Below are 22,022 nucleotides of genomic sequence, written 5' to 3'. Positions count from 1 at the left end.
AAGAATAAACCAAGAAGAGGAAAATGGTTATTACGGTATACTACATATTTGAAAAGTATCTAGTACGGACACTAATACAGAGGAGACACTTTAAAAATTAGCATTTTTTATAAACAATTATTTCCTTTGAGCTGAAAATATTCAAATACTTTAGTTTAATCATAGCAAAATTTTTAAAAATTGCACAAGAAAATGAGCTAAGCAAAACAATCATATATTCCTCAAATGAATGTGTTCCACAACAGTTCCATCATAGTTTTATTTTTCTAAAACCTAAGTCCATTAAAATTGATGTATTTTTAAAATTAATAAATCCCAATTCCAATATCTGGAGAGAAAAAAAACGCTGTATCAAAGAGATATCTGTACCCCATGTTCATAGCATAATTATTCACAATAGGTAAGACATGGTACCAACCTGAGAAGTTGTGATACACAAACACACACACACACACACACACACACACACACACACAGAGGAATACTATTTAGCCATAAAAAACAAGGAAATCCTGCCTCTTGAGACAACATGGATGGACCTTGAGGGTATTATACTAATGTACTTACTTATGAAGTAAGTTAGACAGAGAAAGACAAATATTGTATTGATCTCACTTATTTGTGGAATTTAAACAGATAAACAAACAAATGCTTAGAAAAAGAGATCAGATTTGTGGTTACCAGAGGCAGGGGTTGGGGGAGAAGGGATTGGATAAAGGTGGTCAAAAGGCACAAACTTCCATGTTTAATAAGTAGGCACAAACTTCCATGTTCAATAAGTACCAGGGATGTAATGTACAACTTGATGGTTATAGTTAACACTGTTGTATAATATATATGAGAGTTGCTGAGAGTAAATGTTAAGAGTTCTCATCATAAGAAAAATTATATATATACTTTTTTTGGTATCTATATGAGATGAATTGATGTTAGCTAAATTTATTGTGGTAATCATTTTATAATATATGTAAGATAAATCATTATGCTGTACAACCTAAACTTATACAGTGTTGATTATCTTTCAGTAAAACTAGAAAAAAAAGAAAAAATTCAATAGCAAAAATACAAATTAATATTTAGACAAATATTCTCTTCACTAGAAAATAGTCTTATACACTGAAAATATTATTAGGTTTATAAAAATAAAGATCCTTCAATAATGATTTTTAATATGAAATATGAAATAATTTCCATGTGTCATCTTCTTTTCTTTTAGGTGAATCTGTTTTTCCTATTAAATATTGTACGTGTTCTCATCACTAAGTTAAAAGTTACTCACCAAGCAGAATCCAATCTCTACATGAAAGCCGTGAGAGCTACGCTTATCCTGGTGCCATTACTCGGCATTGAATTTGTGCTGCTTCCATGGAGACCTGAAGGAAGGATTGCAGAGGAGGTATACGATTACATCATGAGCATCCTTATGCATTATCAGGTATGGTGTTCTTGCATCAGGAAGGCACCCTGTGAAATTTGGTTTAAATTTTCATACAGCTTTGGTTTTAGTTTTTACTAATATGCAGTAAGTTGGTTACAAATAATGTATCTTTTCCATTTGGAATCAGATAATTCTGTTTTTCTTTTACAGGGTCTTTTGGTATCTACAATTTTCTGCTTCTTTAATGGAGAGGTATGGTGATTGGTTTTATTCCTTTTATCATTTTATATTTGCAATACATTTTTTCTTTTAAAAAAAAGGAGACAGAATTATACGTGCCCTAGGAACAACTATTTCAAATTCCATTTGTATCAAGGAAAAGAACCATAGAATTTCTTTTTCTAGATGCAACTCTCCTTCCCAAAATCTCAGGTCATAATGGAGCTCAAGGCGAGGGCAAATTCAGACTCACTTTAAAATATTCCATCAATAGCTTTTATTCATATAGTCTTTCAACCTACCTTTCGAACTAGTCCTCCTAAGTTTGGACTTTGTCCTAGGTTGAATGTTAGGCATTCCTTATCCTCCTAGAACTTACACTCTAATAAGAAATAGAATTGTTTCGTTTCATTTTCCCCATTCTCTCTTTTTGCCTATCTTCCAGCGTGGTCTTTGGAAACAGTTTTACAGTGAATAAAAGAGGGTTTTAAAAAATTTAAACTCTCAGTTATGAAGGAAGGAGCTGCGATGGGTTAGGAAACAGAATAGATTGCTCTAATTCATAATATAGAAACATTTTCTTGGATATTTGAAGATTTTTATCCAAGGCTTTCCTAATTGGAAAGTCTATGGCATTTTAGAAATTTGTACCCTATTTCTTATGCATATGAATAGTGCTATAGCTCAGAGGTTTTAGTTCTTTGTATGTTTTTAATCCACTTGATAAATTTTTAACCTGTTGGAGGATTTTGGCAAAATTCAACAAAATTTAGAAATTCAGACAGCAACTGAGTGAGACTTAAACACTTGGTATCTGTGAAGCTTATCACAAAGCTTCAGATGGTCCATACATGAAACCAGTGGGTGTAACTTTATAAGAACTATTCCTATAAAACTAATCAATGTTAGAAATCATGTACATGCCATGAAAAACTACAAAATATTGCTTTCCCTTGTTTATGTAATACTTTACTTCTTTCTCTTGGCATAGAATAAAATTGCATATTTGATTTTTAATCAACTATAAAATATAGGTACTTACTTTATATACTTATTATTTACGAGATGTAGAACTACCAAGCATAGTAGACTATATTCCCTATCTTTAGGTGTTGTTTCCATGATTCTTCTGCTGAGTAGAGGACAAGGGTGACTTTTTCTGAACTCAGTGAGAAGCACAGACAGAGACTGCAATTAGGAAGAATACATACATCATTTGTTTTAATAATAAAATTCAAATTGTATTTATTGTGTACCTCTATAAATTTATTGTCATATAAACTGAATTAGGCAACACTAGTTACTGCCTGTATAGGATTTTACAATTAAATATAGATGAGAGAGATAAGGACAATGTGTCAGAAAGCACGTATGAAATTACAGAAGATACACCTTTGGTCTGCAGTAAGAGATTTGATTTTTCTAAAGGGTATTTTTAAAATGTACAAAACATAATCACTAGCAAAATATTTTGTGATGGAAGGCAGTGCAGAATAAAGGCACTGACACAGGAATACATTTAAACCTCAAAGATGCCACTTTGTTCCTGGCTGTGACATCTTGGGCAGTGCTCTGAACCTCCAGGAGTCTCAGTGTGTACTTTTTTAAAGGGGAATAAATGTAAGTTCCTTACACAAATCTTCCTGGGAGTAATGTAAACTAGGAATGTAAAGTTTTTAGCCCCATGGTCCACCCTCAGTAAGATACTCATTACATTATAGATTCCTTATTAGATTTGTCAAATCACTCATTTTCATAAATATATGTACAGATGGGAACATTAATCATATTGGAATCAAATCTTCAATTGGTTTTTGTATTTGGAAAAAGTGCTCAGAGAATATCTAAACGAATGTCTAAAACTCTAGCTGCATTCTATCTGTGTAAGCAGAAGATATACTGGGCTTGATCTTTTGCCATGTCCTAAGATTGAGAAAATTTTGGCACTGGAAAATTACAATAATATAAAACCTTTGAGCCAAGTTGTTACCAAATCCTTCAGCTCCTCACAACATCTCCAGTATCTGTCCCCTTTTCTTCATCTCTCGAGACTCAGTCCGTTTATGTATGACTCATTTCTCATCTTAAGAAATACTATAATCCTTACTTTTTTTGTCTCTTTGCCTCTACTTTTTCCCACTCTCATGACATGAAGACATAGCTGCCAAATTCATTTTGTGTGGTTCCAACTATGTCATGTTCTTCTTAAAATCATTTGCTCAGACTCAGTTTCCTTCTGGTTTTCCACGTCAAGTCAAATGGCTTGCCTTTATCTTAATATGTATATTTGTTTTTTTATTCTCACATTTTATTTTTATTTTTTAGCCAAAATATTCCTATTTGCATTTCCCACTTGTTAAATAACTGTGGCCTGACAAGTACTCAGACCACTTTCATCTCATCTCTAGGCCACTCAACCAAAAAATGTGCACTATTAGCTAACTAGTGACTCTAGTCTAACCAGAAGGGCCCTCCCTAATCTCATGGTTATATTTAACATGAGAGTAGATGTTTTTAAAGAGTGAACAAAAAGATTTGTTCAGAATAACCACTTTCACATTCTGTATTGAGAATGAGGTAGAATTTTTTTTATATAAAGCCCTATTAAACATCTTCTAATTGATCTAGGTTAAGGAGTGTAGAGTTGCTTTCTTATCAGGTACTAATGGGCATGTAAAGCTATATTCTTTATATTGCATAAAGTTATATGTTACTGTGTTATCATCTAAAAAGTTGAAATTACTATTTATATAACACTTATGTGTAAAACAATGGAAAACATTTCTGTATCTTTAATAACACCAGGTAGGCTCTCTTCCCGAATTCCAATGGCAACATTTTCCTTGCTATCATTCCCGATTAAATTTTTCACATTGTAAGTTTGCTAAGAGTGGCCACTTTGATACAGCTGTGATACTGTATAGAGAAAGCAGATGAAAAAATAACATTCTTATAGAGAATAATATAGATAAACAGACATCTACAAGGACTAGAAGTCTTTAATTAGCTTTATCTTTAATTCAGTAGATAAGTCAGGAAATTGTCTTTCCGTGGTTTTTCTGATGATTTAATTGCAAGGAAGAAATAAGGTGATGATTTTAAAGTAGATACTTTGAGAGCAAATAGATATTTCAAAAGCCATTTTGGCTTTTAGAATTGAATTTAAGCTTTCTTTTTTAAGATTATAAGTACTACTTTCACAGCTAAAATATTTCTTCATGTCAACTGCTTCCCAACATTTATGTAGAGTCATTTGTACAAAGCTCCATTCCACTTCATTTCAAATGGAAACTAGATAGCACTTGTATTCAACCAGTCCAGTGTTTAGTAACAAAGTGAGAAGTTGATTAGTGTAAAACTTAGGATCCAAATCAATTCCCATTAGAAATATCTAGATAATTGGCCAAATGTAATTTTTGTTTTAAATCTCTGAATATTTAAAAGTCACACTCTAAAGCCATTCCACTTACCATTTGCTTATGTTCTTGAAGATACTACGTATGCAGATGTTATTTTTAAATTTCTTTAATTTAAATGTTATTTGGAGAATTTAGAAATACATTACAAACCATGAGAAAAACAAAGTGTAATTTTTGTAAGATAAATGTATTGTCCTATAAATACTTTTATTTCAAAGAAAATTTATGTGAATATAAATTATTTCCTTCAGATATATTACCATATGAAAAGAAGTAAGCTTGAAATCCCTGAGGTTCTGAATTTCATAGTAATGTAACTTTTAAAACCAATATATTACATTTCTAGTTACATAATTTTTGAATTATAGCATAGAGAAAAGCCTCCTGGAAATTCTAATAACTCATTCTGAATTTTTACTAAAGAATCTCACTAACTTTCCATTTGTTTCTTTTGTTTTTCTACATGCTAAAACATGAAATGAAACAGTGCAACTTTGTGTTCATTTGAAGTGACAAAATAAAGGAGACTCTAATAAGACTTTAAAGTATCCCTCAGAGCTGTAGACATCCTAGGAATACCTATTTACCATAGAGTGTTTGTAATTTGGAGAAGTAAGTTTTCTTGATATATTAGACAAGAAAATGAAAAGACTTAAACAAGCCAGCCCTCTTTTAAAGTTTAATATTGATTTGTACACTTGAATATAGTGAATAAAAAGTTCGGGAATTCTATATAATTAGTAGAAAGCTGGACAGTATTCATAAGTATGTTTGTAGTACATGAATTACTGGAAAATTGCTTTTGGATACTCAGATTTCTTTTAGGGGTCAAAGAGCTGTAGAGATTTGGGGTAGACAATTCAAAGCTATACATGCTTTGGAAAGACATAGATCAGGTCACAGGATGTAGCTAATACATTTTTCGCCTAGAAGCTCACTGCTCCAAATGGGTCTGCTCCCTCATCAGACATGGAAATGTGGAGGTGATCCAGTTGGAGATGTATTTGAATATTCTCATTACATGCTCACCAACTCAATACGAAGAAAACCACCTAAGTGTCTTACGTTCAGTTAAAACCAAAGTCATTACATAGGGCCTACCCAGCTATGATCTCAAACCCCAAGCAGAGAAGAAGAGTCATTAAACTTCAAATTTATCCAGGCAGAGGTGAATCTAAATACAAAAAAGTGGAGTGGTGACATTCCTAAACTTTTTTTTCATAATACTCATCCCATTTGTAATTATCTGTTCAACACATCTTCCCTCTGGATCATAAGCTCCATTAAGACAAAAATCCTGCTCTCCCCTACCCCCCCAATGTAGCTCAAGACCTGACATACGGTAATCACTCAATAAAAGGTTGTTGCTGCTGCTGTTGATGGTGATGATGATAATGATATATATTCCCTGTATCCCTGACTTCTTTTTCTTCTATCTCTTTTCCCTCCTCTTTCATATTCTCACTAATTATCTTCTCGTTCTTTTAATAGAAATATTGATATAAAATTAAAAGCTGCATGTGCCAGCTTTTGAGGGTGTGGATTAACTGACAACGAGGCATTCATATGCATTATAGACCTTCAAAGATAAGGCACAAACAAAATGAGTTGTTTTTGTTTTCTGTACTCTGTACTAAAGTACAAAGTAATTGCAATGAATTTCCTAATATAAAGATGGTTTACTCAATTTCATTTTTAATTAAGAAGATAGGTAATATTATTCACTAACATCATTGCTTTTTTAAAAAAACAGCTTTTGTACATAACTTACTGTACCATTAAAGACATTATCTTTGCTTCATTTAATGAATTGCTCTTGCCTTTTCTGTTTTACAGGTTCAAGCAATTCTGAAAAGAAACTGGAATCAATATAAAATCCAATTTGGAAACAGCTTTTCCCACTCAGATGCTCTCCGTAGTGCATCTTACACAGTGTCAACCATCAGTGATGGTGCAGGTTACAGTCACGATTGTTCAAGTGAACACTTAAATGGAAAAAGCATCCACGATATTGAAAATGTTGTCATAAAACCGGAAAAGTTATATGATTGATAGTAGAGGGAGTATTGCTGAACTATTTTGTGCCACTTCTAACTCAAGGACTTGGATCCAAGACTTTGCAACCAGAAGACTTCAATATTATATGAATTTCTTGAAGGTGACAAAGAAAACCCTCCCATGAATTCAGTAGTGTGTTGATAAATTTTTCACAATAGCTCTATGGGGGTGGGGGAGAAGCCCTGATTTGTAATGTTTGCCAGTTTTTATGGTGTAAATACTCCCACCATGACTGATTTCAAGCTGTCAACTTGACATCACTGAATGTGGAGTTGGGTACAGATGGGCACAGTCAGTTATTGTAGGCTGGTGTAAGCCAGCTCCAGCACAGCATTGTGTGAATCCACAAGTAAACAGGCTGTAAACATTCACATTGGGTATGAGTTCACTTCTGTTTCCTAAAGAAACCTAGCTAACACCTATAGGCTTGGAGAGAAAATGAGCTTTTCATGCGTTTATTTTTAAATCTTTATCCCATATTCATTGGTGCAGTTGATTTTTTGCCCCAAAAGTATTCTGACCCTACTTGATTCATCCTTTCAAATGGACCAGATAAAGAATTATTCCTGTTGGCTTACACTCTTCTCCTCAAGAAAATAACTGAGCAGAATTATCATCAGCTACTTATTTCCTGATACATCACAGTCATATCCTTTGTCATATACATTTTTGTGACTTGATGAATAGTATGTATTATATGCAGTCCTACTGTGGTATCATCAGGGAGACATCTTGGTTGATACTACAAAACATGTCAACTTCTTTCCTATCTTACTACACAAGTGGAATGGAATCCACTTCCGTGTACCTGTAAATAGAAATTTTGCCCCTTCCATCTTCACTGTGTGGACAAATTAACAATTCTTTTACGTGAAGGAAATCAATGAAGGCTTTCTTATTTTCTTAAAAGTTTTTCTTATTTTCTTAAAAAAATTTGTGAAAAATGAACTTATAAATACTCTGTTATTCTATTTTATAGTCTCAAACCAACCATACTCGATCTAGGTAAGTTTTTTAAAAAACAAATACTTAATGTAACAATATATGCCTGTTAATATCTGATACTGTGTCTGGGCTGATTTTATAATAAAATAGAATCTGGAATTCTATATTTGGTAAATATTTTAAAGACAACCAGATGCCAGCATCAGAAGTTTATCTGAGAACCAAGAGAACAGAAATATCTATGATAAGATATAAAGTATTTATTTTAAAAAACCCTAAAGGCCATTGTTTTATTAAATATATTAGCTTTGGTAATTCATACCTTAATAACAGGTATGTTCTACATGTTTTCCTTTTATTTTGACGACGAACTTTCATTCTAATCCAGAAAGTTTAAACAAGTCCTGTAGTAAATGCCAATCTGCTACTTGTATGGTTTTTACCTCATTAAAAATAATATTTTCTGACTTTTACTATATGAAGATGTATGGCTTTGGAAATGTTCCAGGCTATTTTGCAAAAGGAATACTATATATCATATTACAATGTTTTAATATTTTAATAGAGCTAACTCTATATGATAATACAATTCAGTGAAAGACCTTAATCTATCAGTGAGGAAGAACTGTTGTCAGAATATTTATCGAATAATTTAGATGGAAGAAATCCTTGTTAATGAATTAAAGTAACATTTAAATGGGAATTAGTATCCCTAATGTTATTTTCCATTGAAATTTCTGGAAAACAAAAGTGACTTCAATTAGAAAAAGTTAATTTTGGCAGGAGAATTCATTGTCTATGTGTTTTCTGTGTGGTGTGTCAGTCTGCTTAAAATGGATTAAACCAATGACTTAGTCATCATAGGTTGGTTTTTAAGCTGTCAAAAGATGGTAAGTTCAAAAATCATTTGAAATTGTCCAGGTAGATTATCTAAATTAGTAAGAATTAATTTATTAAATGACCTGGTCAATAGATTTATAATTTATGATCTATCTATATGCATGTAAAAACAGTATTAGTTTCAGATTTATTAATTTCATAATAAGCTGTCATACAAAAAGAACACAGGCTAATCTGGACTTCTTAGTGCCTAAATTATACAAAAATTCCTATAAATAAACTCCTTTTTAGCTAAAGACATAGATTCATATTCTTTGCTGATGTTATTCATGTATTTCAGCATTCTTCCAGACAAACTACCGAGTCTCAACCATAAATAACAGTAGAAAATGTCAAATTATCAGTGAGCATTACATTAAAATTACATTGTAATTTTCAAGTTTTTTTTTTATCATATTAAGTTTAGATCAGATCCTTTATGGTCAGGATTTATCTATTGTACTGTCTTCAGGTATAGGCATTTCATGATTAATCAGTGTTAGTTTTTGTACCCATATTTTTTTAGGAGTAATATCTTTAAGTATTAGATTTCTCAAAAGCTGAAGTGCTAATAATTAAGCTCTCCTTTGTATCTTACTCATGAAGAATAAATAAAATCTATACTTTTAAAAAGCCAACATCTTTGGCATCTAAAAACTTATTTGGGGAATTTCTAACTTTTAAAATACAAATCTGCTACTTTTCTGCAAATAATTGTGAGAGTCATTTTAATTAAAAAAATTCTGTCATTTTTTAATTTCTAAAGTTATTTAGTGCATTTCTTCATAAAATATTTATTCTAGAATTTATTGTTTGTTCAAATGCAATCCAATGTACATAGAAGTAGTGGTAGCTGTAGTGCTGTATTTATTGCTTGATAATTTTTTTATGTGAACTTATTTTAATTTTCTCTTGGTTTTAATATGCTAATTGAAATCACCATTTCTTTTACATCTAAAATATACCCAAGTTATTCTGAACAATTAAAACAACTCATATTATGCCTACTTAATGTATATCTCTGTCATTTGATTGTATGAAAATATTAAAGTTATGAGCTAAAGTTGATCTTCACTCATGTTTACTGGAGTGCTGAATACTCTAAATTATAAACATAATTCTTTACAGCAATCAGTGGAATACCTCTTAAAATCAATGACTGTATCACTATTACTCTCTTTGAAGTCTTCAATAAACCTATAAATCATTTCATACCAATTTATTTAAGTTATGAATTTGTTTTATAAGCTAGAAAATTCCAAATAAACTGCAGTATATGAAAATTCCCTCCTAGGCTGAAAGAAAGGAAAAGATGACCAGAAATAGGAAAATGTACAGATTTGTCTCCTCTCATCATTATATTCCATTGTATAGTTTTGTGCTGAATAGCAGAAAGAAAAAGAAGGAAAAGAACTTTAAATATATATAATTTAAATATATATAACTCACTCTCTTAGTTTTTACTGTATTATACTGGTATAGTAGATTTACACATATTCAAAGATGTGTAACCATCACTACAGTCCATTTTATTGCATTTTCATGATTTCAGAAGGAAACCATGGATCCTTAGCTATTATTCCTCTATCCGCTCATCCCTGCTCCCACCCAAGCTCTAACCACCACTAACCTTCTTTCTGTCTCAATAGACTTCCCTGTGCTGGACTTTCATTTGAATGGAATCACATAGAATGTGCTCTTTTGTGACTGACTTCTTTCACCTGTAATGTTTTCAAGGTACATCCATGTTTTAGCTTGTTTCAGTATTTCATTCCTTTTTATTCCTAAATTATTCCATTGTATGGATCGCCCATATTTTGTTTATTCATTTGTCAGCTGATGGACATTTGTGTTGTTTCTATCTTTTGGCTATTATGAATAATGCTGCTATAAACATTTGTGTACAGGTTTGTTTTCAACATATGTTTTAATTTCACTTGGTTATACACCTAGAAGTGGAAATGTTGGGTCACGTGTTAACTATATTTATTTGTGGACTGCCAAACTGTTTTTCAAAGCAGCTGGACCATTTTACATGCCCACTAGCAGTGTAATGAAGATTCTGATTTCTCCACATGCTTCCCAATACTTGTTATTAACTATCTTTTGTACTTTAGTCATCCTAGTGGGTGTGAAGTAGTATCTTGTAGTTTTAATCTGCGTTTCTTTGACGGCTAATGATGTTGAGCATCTTTGCACATGTTTATTGGTCATTTGTATATCTTCTTTGGAGAAATTTCTATTCAAATCTTTTGTCCATTTTTTGGATTGGATTGTTTGTCTTCTTAATATTGAATTGAAAGAGTTCTTCATGTATTCCAGATGTAGGTCCCTTATCAGGTGTACGATTTGCAAAAATTTTCTTCCCATTCTGTGGGTTGTCTTGTCACTTTCTTGATGGTATCCTTCATAGCAGAAAAGTTTACAATTTTGATGAAATACAATGTTTATTTTTTTCTTTAGTTTTCTTTTGCTTTTTTTTTTTTTTGGTGTCTTATCTAAAAATCCTTTGCCAAATGCAAGGTCACGAAGATCTACTCCTATGGTTTCTTCTAAGGAATATATAGGTTTCTTTTTTCTTACCTTTAGGTCTTTGGTCCATTTTGACTTAATTTTTGTATATAATGTGAGATAAAGGGCCAAATTCATTCTTTTACATGTAGCTATCCATTTATCCTGGTATTATTTGTTGAAAATATCATTTTTGGCATTGAAGAATGTCTTGGTATCCTTATCAAAAATCAACTGATTATAAAGGTATGAGTTTATTTCTGAATAATTCTGTTGGTCTATCTCTCTCTTCATGCCCAAACCACATGTCTTGATTACTTTGCTTTGTAGTAAGTTTTAAAATCAAGTAGTGTGAGTTGTTGCATTTCTTCTTATTTTTCAGAGTTGTTTGGGATTCTGGGTCTCCTGCATCTCCATATGCATTTCAGCATGAGTTTGTCAATTTGTACAAAGAAGCCTGTTGGAATTCTGATGGGGATTACATTGAATCTGTAGATAATTGAGGAGTATTGTCATTTTAATGTTAAATGTTAAATCTTCTGATTTATGAACATTGGATGACTTTATATTCAGCTTTCAACAATGTTTTATAGTTTTCAGAGTATAAGTTTTGCATTTCACTTGTTAAGTTTATTCCTAAGCATTTTATTCTCCCTGATGCTATTATGAATGGAATTTTTAAAAAATTTTTACTCTTGGATTGTTTATTGCAAGTGTATATAAATAAAATTAACCTTTGTATATTGATCTTATATCCTGCAACCCTTGCTGAACTCAGTTATAATATATCTTAGTGGATTCTTTATGATTTTCTATGTAAAAGATCATGTCATCTGCAGAGATAATTTTACTTCTTCCTTTTGAATCTGAATGTCTTTTATTTCTTTCTTGTCTAAATGCCATGGCTAGAACGCTCAGTAAAATGCTGAATAGAAGCAACAAGAGAATATATCATTGTCTTGTCCCTGATCTTAGGGGAAAGCGTCCACTCTTTCATCACTAAGTGTGTTAACTGTGTGTTTTCTGTAGATGTCCTTTATCAAGTTGAAGTTCCCTTCTACTCCCAGTTTGTTAATTACTTTTACCATGAAAAGGTGTTGGATTTTGTCAAATGATTTATTTACATCTATTGAGACAATTGTGTGATTTTTGTTTTATATTTTATTTATATGATGTACTACATTAATTAATTTTCAGATGTTAAAACAATCTTGCATCCCTAGGATAACCTCTCTTTGTCATGGTGTTTAATTCTTTTTATGTGTTGCTAATTTCAGTTTGCTGGTATTTTGTTGAGGAATTTTGCATCCATATTCATAAGACATATTGGTCTGTAGTTTTTTTTGTGCTGTCATTTGGTTTTGTTATCATGGTAGTATCAGCCTCGTAGAATAATTTGGATTGTAATCCTCCTTTTCTATTTTTGTGAACAGTTTGTGAAGAAGAATTCTTTGAAGAGTCTGTATTAAGTCTTCTTTGAATGTTTAGTGAAACTCAGTGGTGAAGCCATCTGAACTTAGACCAGATATGGGCATTTTTTTGATCACTGATTCAGTTTCTTCACTTGGTATAAGTCTATTCAGATTATCTATGTCTTCCTGAGCTAGTTTTGGGAGTTGATGTTTTTCTAGGACTATGTCCATCTCACCTAGTTTGTCTAATTTGTTAACCATACAGTATTGATCAACCACTAAGGCTAGTAACTTAACTTTTACCTGGAAATTTTACAAGGAATCTATGATTGGATTTTTAAAAGTCTATATTTTTTGCCATCTTGGAACTAATCAATCACACCAAAAAAAAAAAAAGTCTCTATGCCAGATTTCACTTGCTGTGTCTATAAATATGAGTGAATTCCATTTTTCTCAAGGTTCCCCAAATCTAATATGATTCCTAGCATGCCTGGAATTGTTCTTCCTTACCACCACCAAGCCTGGGTGGGACCTGTAAGGCAAGCACCAAGCCAGTTTTTGCAGGAGGACTTTGTAGTCATTGGCTCTGTAAGGACAGTCAAACTTTCTTCCCCAAATGATCGTAATTAAATTATCATTCTCAAATATGTGACTTCTGGTTAGGTCCTTCAGTACACAATCTATTTGTCCAATTACATACTGGTAGGAAGGAGGGTATATTCTTACTGAACCTATGCAAATAATTATATTATCATGAAAAGTAAGAATATTTAATAAAGGTTGTTTTACCTAAAATTCTGGGGTATCAGAATCTACTATTATTTTTAAATGTTTTATTTCAATTTAAAAATAAAATGTATAAAATTATTATGGGTTATACTCTTAAAATGAAAGACGTTTACTGATATATCCAGAAAAAAGAATATTAAAATGAAATATTAAAAATATTCCACAAAAATACAATAGAATATTTTCCCTAATCAGTTCTTTCAGTCCTGTGAAATTAATTCTTGTTATGCTGCATCTCAGGTTAGAAATCTCACCAAGATGTCTATTATGCAACTAAAAAGGTTCTCAAAATTCTGGTTCACTCTACTTGGTATGCTCTGAAAGTCTGTGTGTACTGACACTGGGCATTAGCCAAAATGAAGCTGAGAATTTCATTAATTTTTTTTGCAATATAAGCATCATTAGTAACGTTGACAAAGGTAGGTTCAGTGGAGTTGTTGAGGTAAAAATCCTCATTAGAGTGGTTTCCTGAGAAATGAATTACCATAAAATACTTTTTTGAACAAAATTTAAAAATAGAAAGCATGACAGAATCAAGCCCAATGCATCTAGTAAACATAGGCACAGGGCTTAACGTATATAGTAATAGATTTTCAGCTTGAGTCACAAGAAAAACCACTTTTCTGAGGCAGACAAAAGACAAACCTAAACACTTGTAAATACAAGGATCGGCAAAGGTAGGATACCAGGCAAATCCAAATAACTAAGAAACAGTCCTGCTCTTAATATCAGGCAGGGAGGAATTTAGGTTTTTAAATGAGGCATTATTTGAGGAAAAGAAAGGTATTTTATAATGCTTAACTGGTACAAGTCCAAAAGAAAGCATAACACTTATGAATAGCCATGAAATTATGAATATATAGCAGAAATTGGAAAACTAGATAAAACCACAAAAGTAGCAGGAGACTTTATCTCTCTCAACAATGATAAAGTGGATAGAAATATCAGGAAAAAACCAAAGACATAATTAACATATATGGAAGAGTAAACCTTCCAAACTTCTTTTATAAAGTGAGAACATCATTGAATTCAGAATCAGATATTGCATCAAGGTAGTACAATTGCTATCTTATGAATGTTGATAAAGTAAAATATTGGCAAACAGAATTCAATGCATATTAAAAGATTTTTCATGATCAAGTAAGATCTATTTCAGGAATGCAAGGATGAATCAATATTTAGAAATCTATAAACTTAATACATTATGTTAATAGTATTAAGAGGAAAAAAATCAAACTGTCATCTCCAAAAACAGTGGAGAAGCATCTGACAAAATTCAATTACATACTTAATTTTTTAAAATAATATAAATAAGAAATTTATATATACAGACACTTCACTGACATGATAAAAGATACTTCAGCCCCCAAATTATCATCATGTCAATAGAAAGATACTAGAAGCTTTGTCTCCAGAGTCAGGATCAATATGTGAATGCTTACATATCACGACTATTATTTAATATCCAACTAGATGAACCAACCAATGTGATTCAACAATGCAAAATAAAATAAAACTAAACAAAATAGAGGTCAAAACCATGGGAAGGAGCAGAAGACTAACAAGATTTTCTGATGATAGTTATGGACACACCTGGAATGCTAATCTAAGCAGTAGGAGAATTCACAAATGTAGAAACCTACAAATGGGCACAAATCATTATTTTCCTAATATACATATAACAACCACACAGAAGATGCAGTGGGGAAAAAGGAGCAAATCTGTAATGATGTCAGTATAAATAAAATATATAGGAATAAATTAAACAAGAAATGAATGAAATACATTTTAAATACTACTAACATTCACAACAGAGGATAGTAGTTCGTGTTCTTAACTAGGAAAAACATCATAAAGATGTGTTTGCCACTAAATAAATTATAAAGTATATATGAGCCAAATAAAAATAACAGTAGCTAATTATTAATATACAGTCATTCCTTGGTATGCTTGGGGACTGGTTCCAGGACACTTCCCCTCCCTAGAGATACCAAAATCTGCAGGCGCTCAACTCCCTTATATAATATAGCATAGTGTTTGTGTATAACCTATGTATATGTTCCGGTATACTTTGTCATGTCTAGATTCCTTATAATATCTAATACTAAGTAAATGCTATATAAACAGTTGGTAAATACAATGTAAATACTATGTAAATAGTTGCCAGATAGGTGACAAATTCAAGCTTTACCTTTTGGAACTTTCCAGAATTTTTTTTTTCCATCTGAAGTTGGTTGAATCTGTAGATTCAGAACACTTGGATAAGAGGGCTGACTGTAGGGTAATAAAAATAAAGAGTCATGAATGTTCTAAATAACGGGGGGTAGGAGATAAGCCCTGACAGATATGATGTAACCCAATAATTAAAACAGTGGTAACATGACTAGAAGGACAGAGAAAACAGGAGGAGAGGAAGTGTGTATGCAGACCACTCTTTGGAGCAGAAAACAGTAATCAAAACAGGGAGTGGAATGATATTTTCACCAGAGAACTATTAATTCTTTTCCATTGTCACTTTTCTCTTTAAAAATGTGCCACCTCTGGAATACCAGGTGTAAGAAATGGGAATAACTGGTAATGGTTGCTCTCCTGGCTTTAAAATTTGAAATTATCACCTGTTATGTATAGAAGTCTGTAGGAAAAAAAGCCATCCTCCTCATTAGTTTTTGCCTGGAAAAAAAGTGGAGATGCCAGTTGTTTTGTTTCTTCAGGTTACAATTCTAAGTATATAAAACTTTGTATATAATTTCAGTGATTTAATAGACTCATGGACTCTGAACTACACCTGTAAATGATCTAGGAGTACTTAAATCCTAAGTAAATCCCTTTAGCCTATCTTTTCAGCAAAGTTGAATGGATATTCTTTTGTTTCTAAATTCCATTTATATTCTCTTCTCTCAGACCCCAGCTAGAGGGCATTTCTCAGGGCTCCTGAAAGCGCAAATATTTTCTTTACATAATTTTGTTTTAAGGTGTTTCTTAAATACCTTTGCTATTCAGTTTGTCCTTTACACTTAACTTTCCTTATATCTTTTTTCTTGTTATCTTATCTCTGGCTATATGCTGTATTTCATCCCAATATTGTCTTAAATTTTCTGGAAAAACATTTATATATTTAATCCTCAGTTTCTTATTTTTATATTACATGTCTTTAGTCTGCTCAGGCTCCATAAGAAAAACACCAGAGACTGGATGGTTTAATTAATACAAATTTATTTCTCACAGTTCTGGAGGCTGGAAAATCCAAACTCAAGGTGCCAGCAAGATGTCAAGACTAAGGTTTCATTGAGACCTCTTTTCTTAATTTATAGGCAGCTGCCATCTGGCTGTGTACTCAAATGAACTCTTCCTTGGGCATGTGGAGAGAATGAGCTACCTGCTGTCTCTTCTTATAGGGACACTAATCCTGCTTTTCAGGGCCCCACCTTTTTGATCTCATTTAACCTTAATTACTTCCTCAGAGACTCCATATCCAAATACAGCCACACTGGGGGTTAGGACTTCAACAGATTAATCTGGGGACAGATGGGACACATTCAGTGCATAACACGCCATTATTTCATTACAGGTTCTCTGTGTACAACCCATTACCTCAAAATGAAGCAAACAAAACAACAAACTAAAATTTGCATTCTTCCTATAAATCAGAAAGTGCTCCCTTTCCTGAAATTAGTTCTGCAAAAATTATGTCATTGCTTAAGTCTATTTCCAGACAGTTGCTAATGGCTATCCTCTTAATCTTCATAGGGCATCCAGTTTTCTCATAAACTTCAAAATCTATGAAAGGTTCATTTTGGTTACTTTAAATTTGTGTGTGTGTGTGTGTTCATGTAACCAGTGCAGCCAGAGCCATTTTTCTCCTTTGGATTCTGTGTCCAGGAAGTTTGCCCAGCTGTATCAGTCTTATTTTTTACTGTTATTTAGTCATACAAAGTTTGTAGGAGAATGGTCTTCATTTCCCAGGATATACAAAGAGCTCTTTCAGTGAAAAACCTATTTGATCCAGGTCTACACACCCAGGACAGTTTTCCAGACTGCAGTTTACACTCCAGTGCGTGTGCTCCACAAATTTAGGGCAACCATATATATTTGTTTGCTCAAGTCTAGGTTTGTTGCTTGTTGTCCCGGCGTCAATTCCAGCTTAGCATTTGCAGTACTGGTCTCAGATCCATGAGAAAGGAGCTATGTTCTTCTCCAGGCACTTTAGAGACTCTAATACTGGTTTCACTCTAGCTTGATCTCTTTCCATGCGATGAGTTATCTGAGCCAAGGCAACATGTCCAACTGAAGTTTAACCTTCCCCTTCTATGCATGTCTGGGGAACCTTGGGGCCCCAGAGCTTCCAAGCCAAACGGCTTATGCTCATATCCAGGAACTGCAGGAATCTTTTAGCTGGGTTCTTCTTTCTGAGGGCAGATCTTGCCTCTTCTATGCCCACCCCTAGTCTCAACAAGTGGCCATGGGAGGCGTGCTGACACTGAGAAATGAACGGAACTCAGATGCGCAGGCTGAAGTGTGCATTCCACTTGAGAGGCCCCATCAGTGCAAGGAGGAGCTCAGGAAGACAGAAATGGATGGCCCTTCTGGAGGCCAGGGGCCAGTTTATCCCAAATCAGCATGTTCCTACATAGAACTCCAAGGATCCTAAGAATTCTGAGAACTGTAAATTGGAAACTTACCTTCTTGGGTGTTTTGAATATTTATGTGTAAAGACAGATACAGAAAGCTACAGAACAGTTTTGTGGCTTCCTTTGTATACTTGATATATGTCAAAATATGGGCTTGAATTTGTACTCTGGACTCAGGCTCCACAGATACTAGGGAAGAGCCTGAGCAATCTTCCTAGATAAACATTTCTTAGTTTGGATAATGAATTATATGTTCCCTTATTCACTTCTACTCTAAACCTTCCCTGACCCCACTTGAAAAGTACATACTAAATAGTTAAACCCTTTCCTTTCTTTCTTTTCCCTTTTTCCCCCTCAGATCTATTTCATGCTTTTATTATGTACACTAAACCTCACATTTACCCATTATTTTCAGTCAGTCATAGCTTAATTCTTGGTAATAAACATGAAAACAGCTAGTTTTGTTGGTGTTACTCTGACAACTCTATCGATCAGGTATTATACTCGCATGGTTCTGTAAAGCAGGGGCCACCTCTGAAAGTAACTAACAATCTTTGACTTGCTAAGTGGAACTGCACAGGATTCATATGAAAGTCAGAAGTGCCTTCCACTGATACATTTTAGAACCCTGATTTATTCCTGTTCCAAAGATCATTGGAAATCTTTATTTCCTGGCATTAACATGATAGTAAATACCTACTGCATTCCCAAACACTGAATTTAGCTCCAGAGTTTGGGGGCAGTTGTTCTGTCTCTGGAAACACTGGTTCTCATGAAGAAGGCCCTCCTCCAAAGGACCCTCCCCCGCCCTCCTGCACAGGAGCTCTGCAAGCTTTCCTCCTCTGCTTTCGTTCAACTCTCCAAATGTGGATATTACGTATGAGAAACAGTAGTTAACAGAAAACATTGCTTTCCCTTCTCTCTCTCCTGTAAAAATGCCCTGTCTTTTATCTTTCTTAAATTTGCCTTCTGCAGCTGCCTGCAGACATTTCTACACCCCTGGCTAACGCTAAAGGAGAAAACGCAGTACTCTGCTTGACCAAAATACTTGGTTTTATTCCTGCCACAGCTGATCCTTTGCAGACTCTTACACCCAACTAAGATGCTCATGGGTTCTTCCTGCACTGCAGTCTTTTTGCTGTGTGCCTGCTCACTGCTGGCCTCTGGCTCTCTGCACAGCTGTAACATCTGCAGAGACTCACTTTCTTTTCCTCTACTCTTCCTGTCCAGTTGGATGTGCTACCTTATTTCCTGCATTACAGTGCTTCCTTTATATTGCAAGAGCTTGGCACATAGTAGGTACTCAAATATTTACATATAAATAAATATTTTAATTGAATGCCATAGTAGGCACTCAATTAAAAATACATTTGAGTCAGTAGGGCAAATGTAATCCTCAGTTGATTAATAAAATTGAGCTTTTGAAAACACATGTCAAAGTCACACTGTTTCCAAAATATAAAGTTAAGACTAGAAATGAGTGTCAGTATTTGATACTATAAACAGTATCAAAATGTTCATACCAACAAGAGACAATATAGAAGAAAATATTTTATAAGAAAGCCCCTCAGAAGACCTTTTGCTATCCTTTAATAATCAGGGTTTGGGGAAAGAATCTGTCAAATGAAAGGAGCTGAAAGCTTAAAGACATGGTTTTAAAATAATGACTTCCAAAATAAGGAATTGTCAAAACTTCCTTTGTACACTGTCCCATCTACAAAATAGGGAGGTTTTTTTATTTTTCTGACAGTCTATTGTCTTCTGTCTCATGATGAAAATAGATTCATCCTTTTATACTCTAATTATTTCTAATTATTTCCTGTTTGACTAGTCTGTCATAAGTGGCTGACACAGAAAGAATCCTTCTTCGCTTTTCTTATTCAGCTGATATGGCCACTCAGCTATCTCAAATGGTGACCATGTCAGGTCTCCCTGGCTCCCTGCCTCTGTGCAGCAAGGTCAGAACATAGAGCCTGAAATGTGCACTCAAATGGGAGTCACGGCTCTGAACTCTGTTCCATGACCTTGACTTGTTTATGTGAACTTTGAATACCCATTTCCTCAAATGGAGCTCACAGTGACAATATGGAGAGTTGAAAATTCACTGTTTCTAAGAGGTTCTAAAGAATCAAGAGGTGTCAATACGTAAACTGACAGGAAAGATTTGCAAAGTATGTGGAAAGAAATGTAAAGCGATAATGAATATAAAGGTCTTGGGTGACCAGGCAGGAAAACATGTAGCATGGTTGGTCCTCCAGTGAACTGTGAAGTAGGCTTTAGCAGTCACAGGAGTTAGGCCATGGGGTGCCCTAGGGGAGAACACCCTATGGCTTCCAGAACACCTCTGATTCACATCTTGTCTCCCACGTTGTTTTAAAATGTAATATATTTATTAGATTATAAGATAAACATAGTTTAGATGGGCTAAAAATGACCCATTCTGTGAGGCTTCTTTTCTCCTAGGGGTTTGTGGATAGAACTCAGGGGATTAATTTAGATGCACAAAAACTCCTATTTTTATTTTCATTAACTGCTGACTAAAATTCAATGTCTCCTTCAATTATGAATGTAGGCATAAACCACAAGAGCATTAGTCTTATCTGTGACGTTGTCACCAATATAAATCACAGATGTAATCATGTCATATTGTGATTGTTGCAGATATACGGATAACTTTTTTGATTACCAATACTTTAAAACTATGATAGTTATTAGACTCACCCATGAATCTTGTTAGTTAAATGTATTAATAAAGAAGCACATGTATTACTGTATCACAGATTTGTTTTTAATATTTGGATAACTTAATTTCAAGATAACCTATTTCTTTAGTAATCTATGTACTTTATTTTGGATATTTAAAAATACTATTCTGATAAAAGATTTATAGGCTTCACCATATTGCCAAAGGGGTCAAAGAAACACAAAATAGTGACAAGACATAGTTCAGAAGAGAAGAGGTTCTCAAAACTGAGGTGTCAAGGAAACACAAAATAGTGACAAGAAAGTTCAGAAGAGAAGAGGTTCTCAAAACTGAGGTGTCTTAGAATCACCTGGAGAGCTTGGTAAAACATCAGTTACTGAGCCCCATCCCTAGAGTTTCTGATTCAGCCAGTCTGGGGAGGCCTGAGAACTTGCATTTCAAACAAGTTCCCAGGTGATGCTAGTTCAACTGGTCCAAGGCTGACACTTTGTAAATGAATGCAAAAACACTGCTTGGAAGAAAGGATGGGCAGTTCTTAAAATCAAAGCCTAGGATTGTTTAAAAATATTATAGGGATATTGGCAAGTAATAGTTCAGAAAAACTTGAAGATCACGCACATTAAGAGATGCTCAAATGGTTTTCTTGATCTCAGAGCACAGCAAATCCCACTGTACGAAGATTTTTGAACAACTGGCTTCCTCTCATGACAATAACAATACAAATCAATAGACAACATCTACACCATTATCAAAGATAAAACATTTCCACCTTGATGAAGGAAAGAAATCTGCAAGTCGGGATGTATTTTCAAATGTATATCCTTCAAAACTCAGTGTCTCTAAGTGTACCATGCATGTGAAGTCTCACTTTTGAGTGATGAATGAGTCATTGCAATGACAGAGAACTCATTCTACTCCTCTTATTCCAACCCAGGCCATTTTTCAGAAACCTGTCCAAGAGAGGAAATTTTTAAATCCAATTGCATAGATCTTAATATGAACTGATGAATAGTAAAGGGATTTTTATATCTATAATTGATTTAAATTCTGAGGGTTGACTTTGCATTTATAATTCAGAGA

The 22,022-nt window shown here is 33.5% G+C and overlaps 1 protein-coding gene and 1 long non-coding RNA gene across 6 annotated transcripts in view; one reads left to right on the top strand and one right to left on the bottom strand.

The window, feature by feature from the left end:
• Positions 1-10,117, top strand: part of CALCRL (calcitonin receptor like receptor) — a 94,338-nt gene extending 84,221 nt beyond the window's left edge. For all 5 annotated transcript variants that reach the window (XM_072961276.1, XM_072961273.1, XM_015244188.3 and 2 more), the window contains 3 exons: positions 1,217-1,435; positions 1,589-1,630; positions 6,853-10,117. In XM_072961276.1, coding sequence (XP_072817377.1) covers positions 1,217-1,435; positions 1,589-1,630; positions 6,853-7,068 — 477 coding nt within the window. In that variant the 3' untranslated portion in view covers positions 7,069-10,117. The remainder of the gene's footprint in view (positions 1-1,216; positions 1,436-1,588; positions 1,631-6,852) is intronic.
• Positions 1-22,022, bottom strand: part of LOC140696425 (uncharacterized) — a 176,707-nt gene that overhangs the window by 8,501 nt on the left and 146,184 nt on the right. The window contains exon 3 of the long non-coding RNA XR_012072744.1: positions 1,280-1,373. This is a non-coding gene — a long non-coding RNA (uncharacterized lncRNA). The remainder of the gene's footprint in view (positions 1-1,279; positions 1,374-22,022) is intronic.

This window comes from Vicugna pacos, chromosome 5 (genome assembly GCF_048564905.1).
Source record: "Vicugna pacos chromosome 5, VicPac4, whole genome shotgun sequence".
Classification (NCBI taxonomy): Eukaryota; Metazoa; Chordata; class Mammalia; order Artiodactyla; family Camelidae; genus Vicugna; species Vicugna pacos.
The sequence above is the reverse complement of the archived record's forward strand: the minus strand, read 5'-3'. Positions and strand labels throughout refer to the sequence as shown.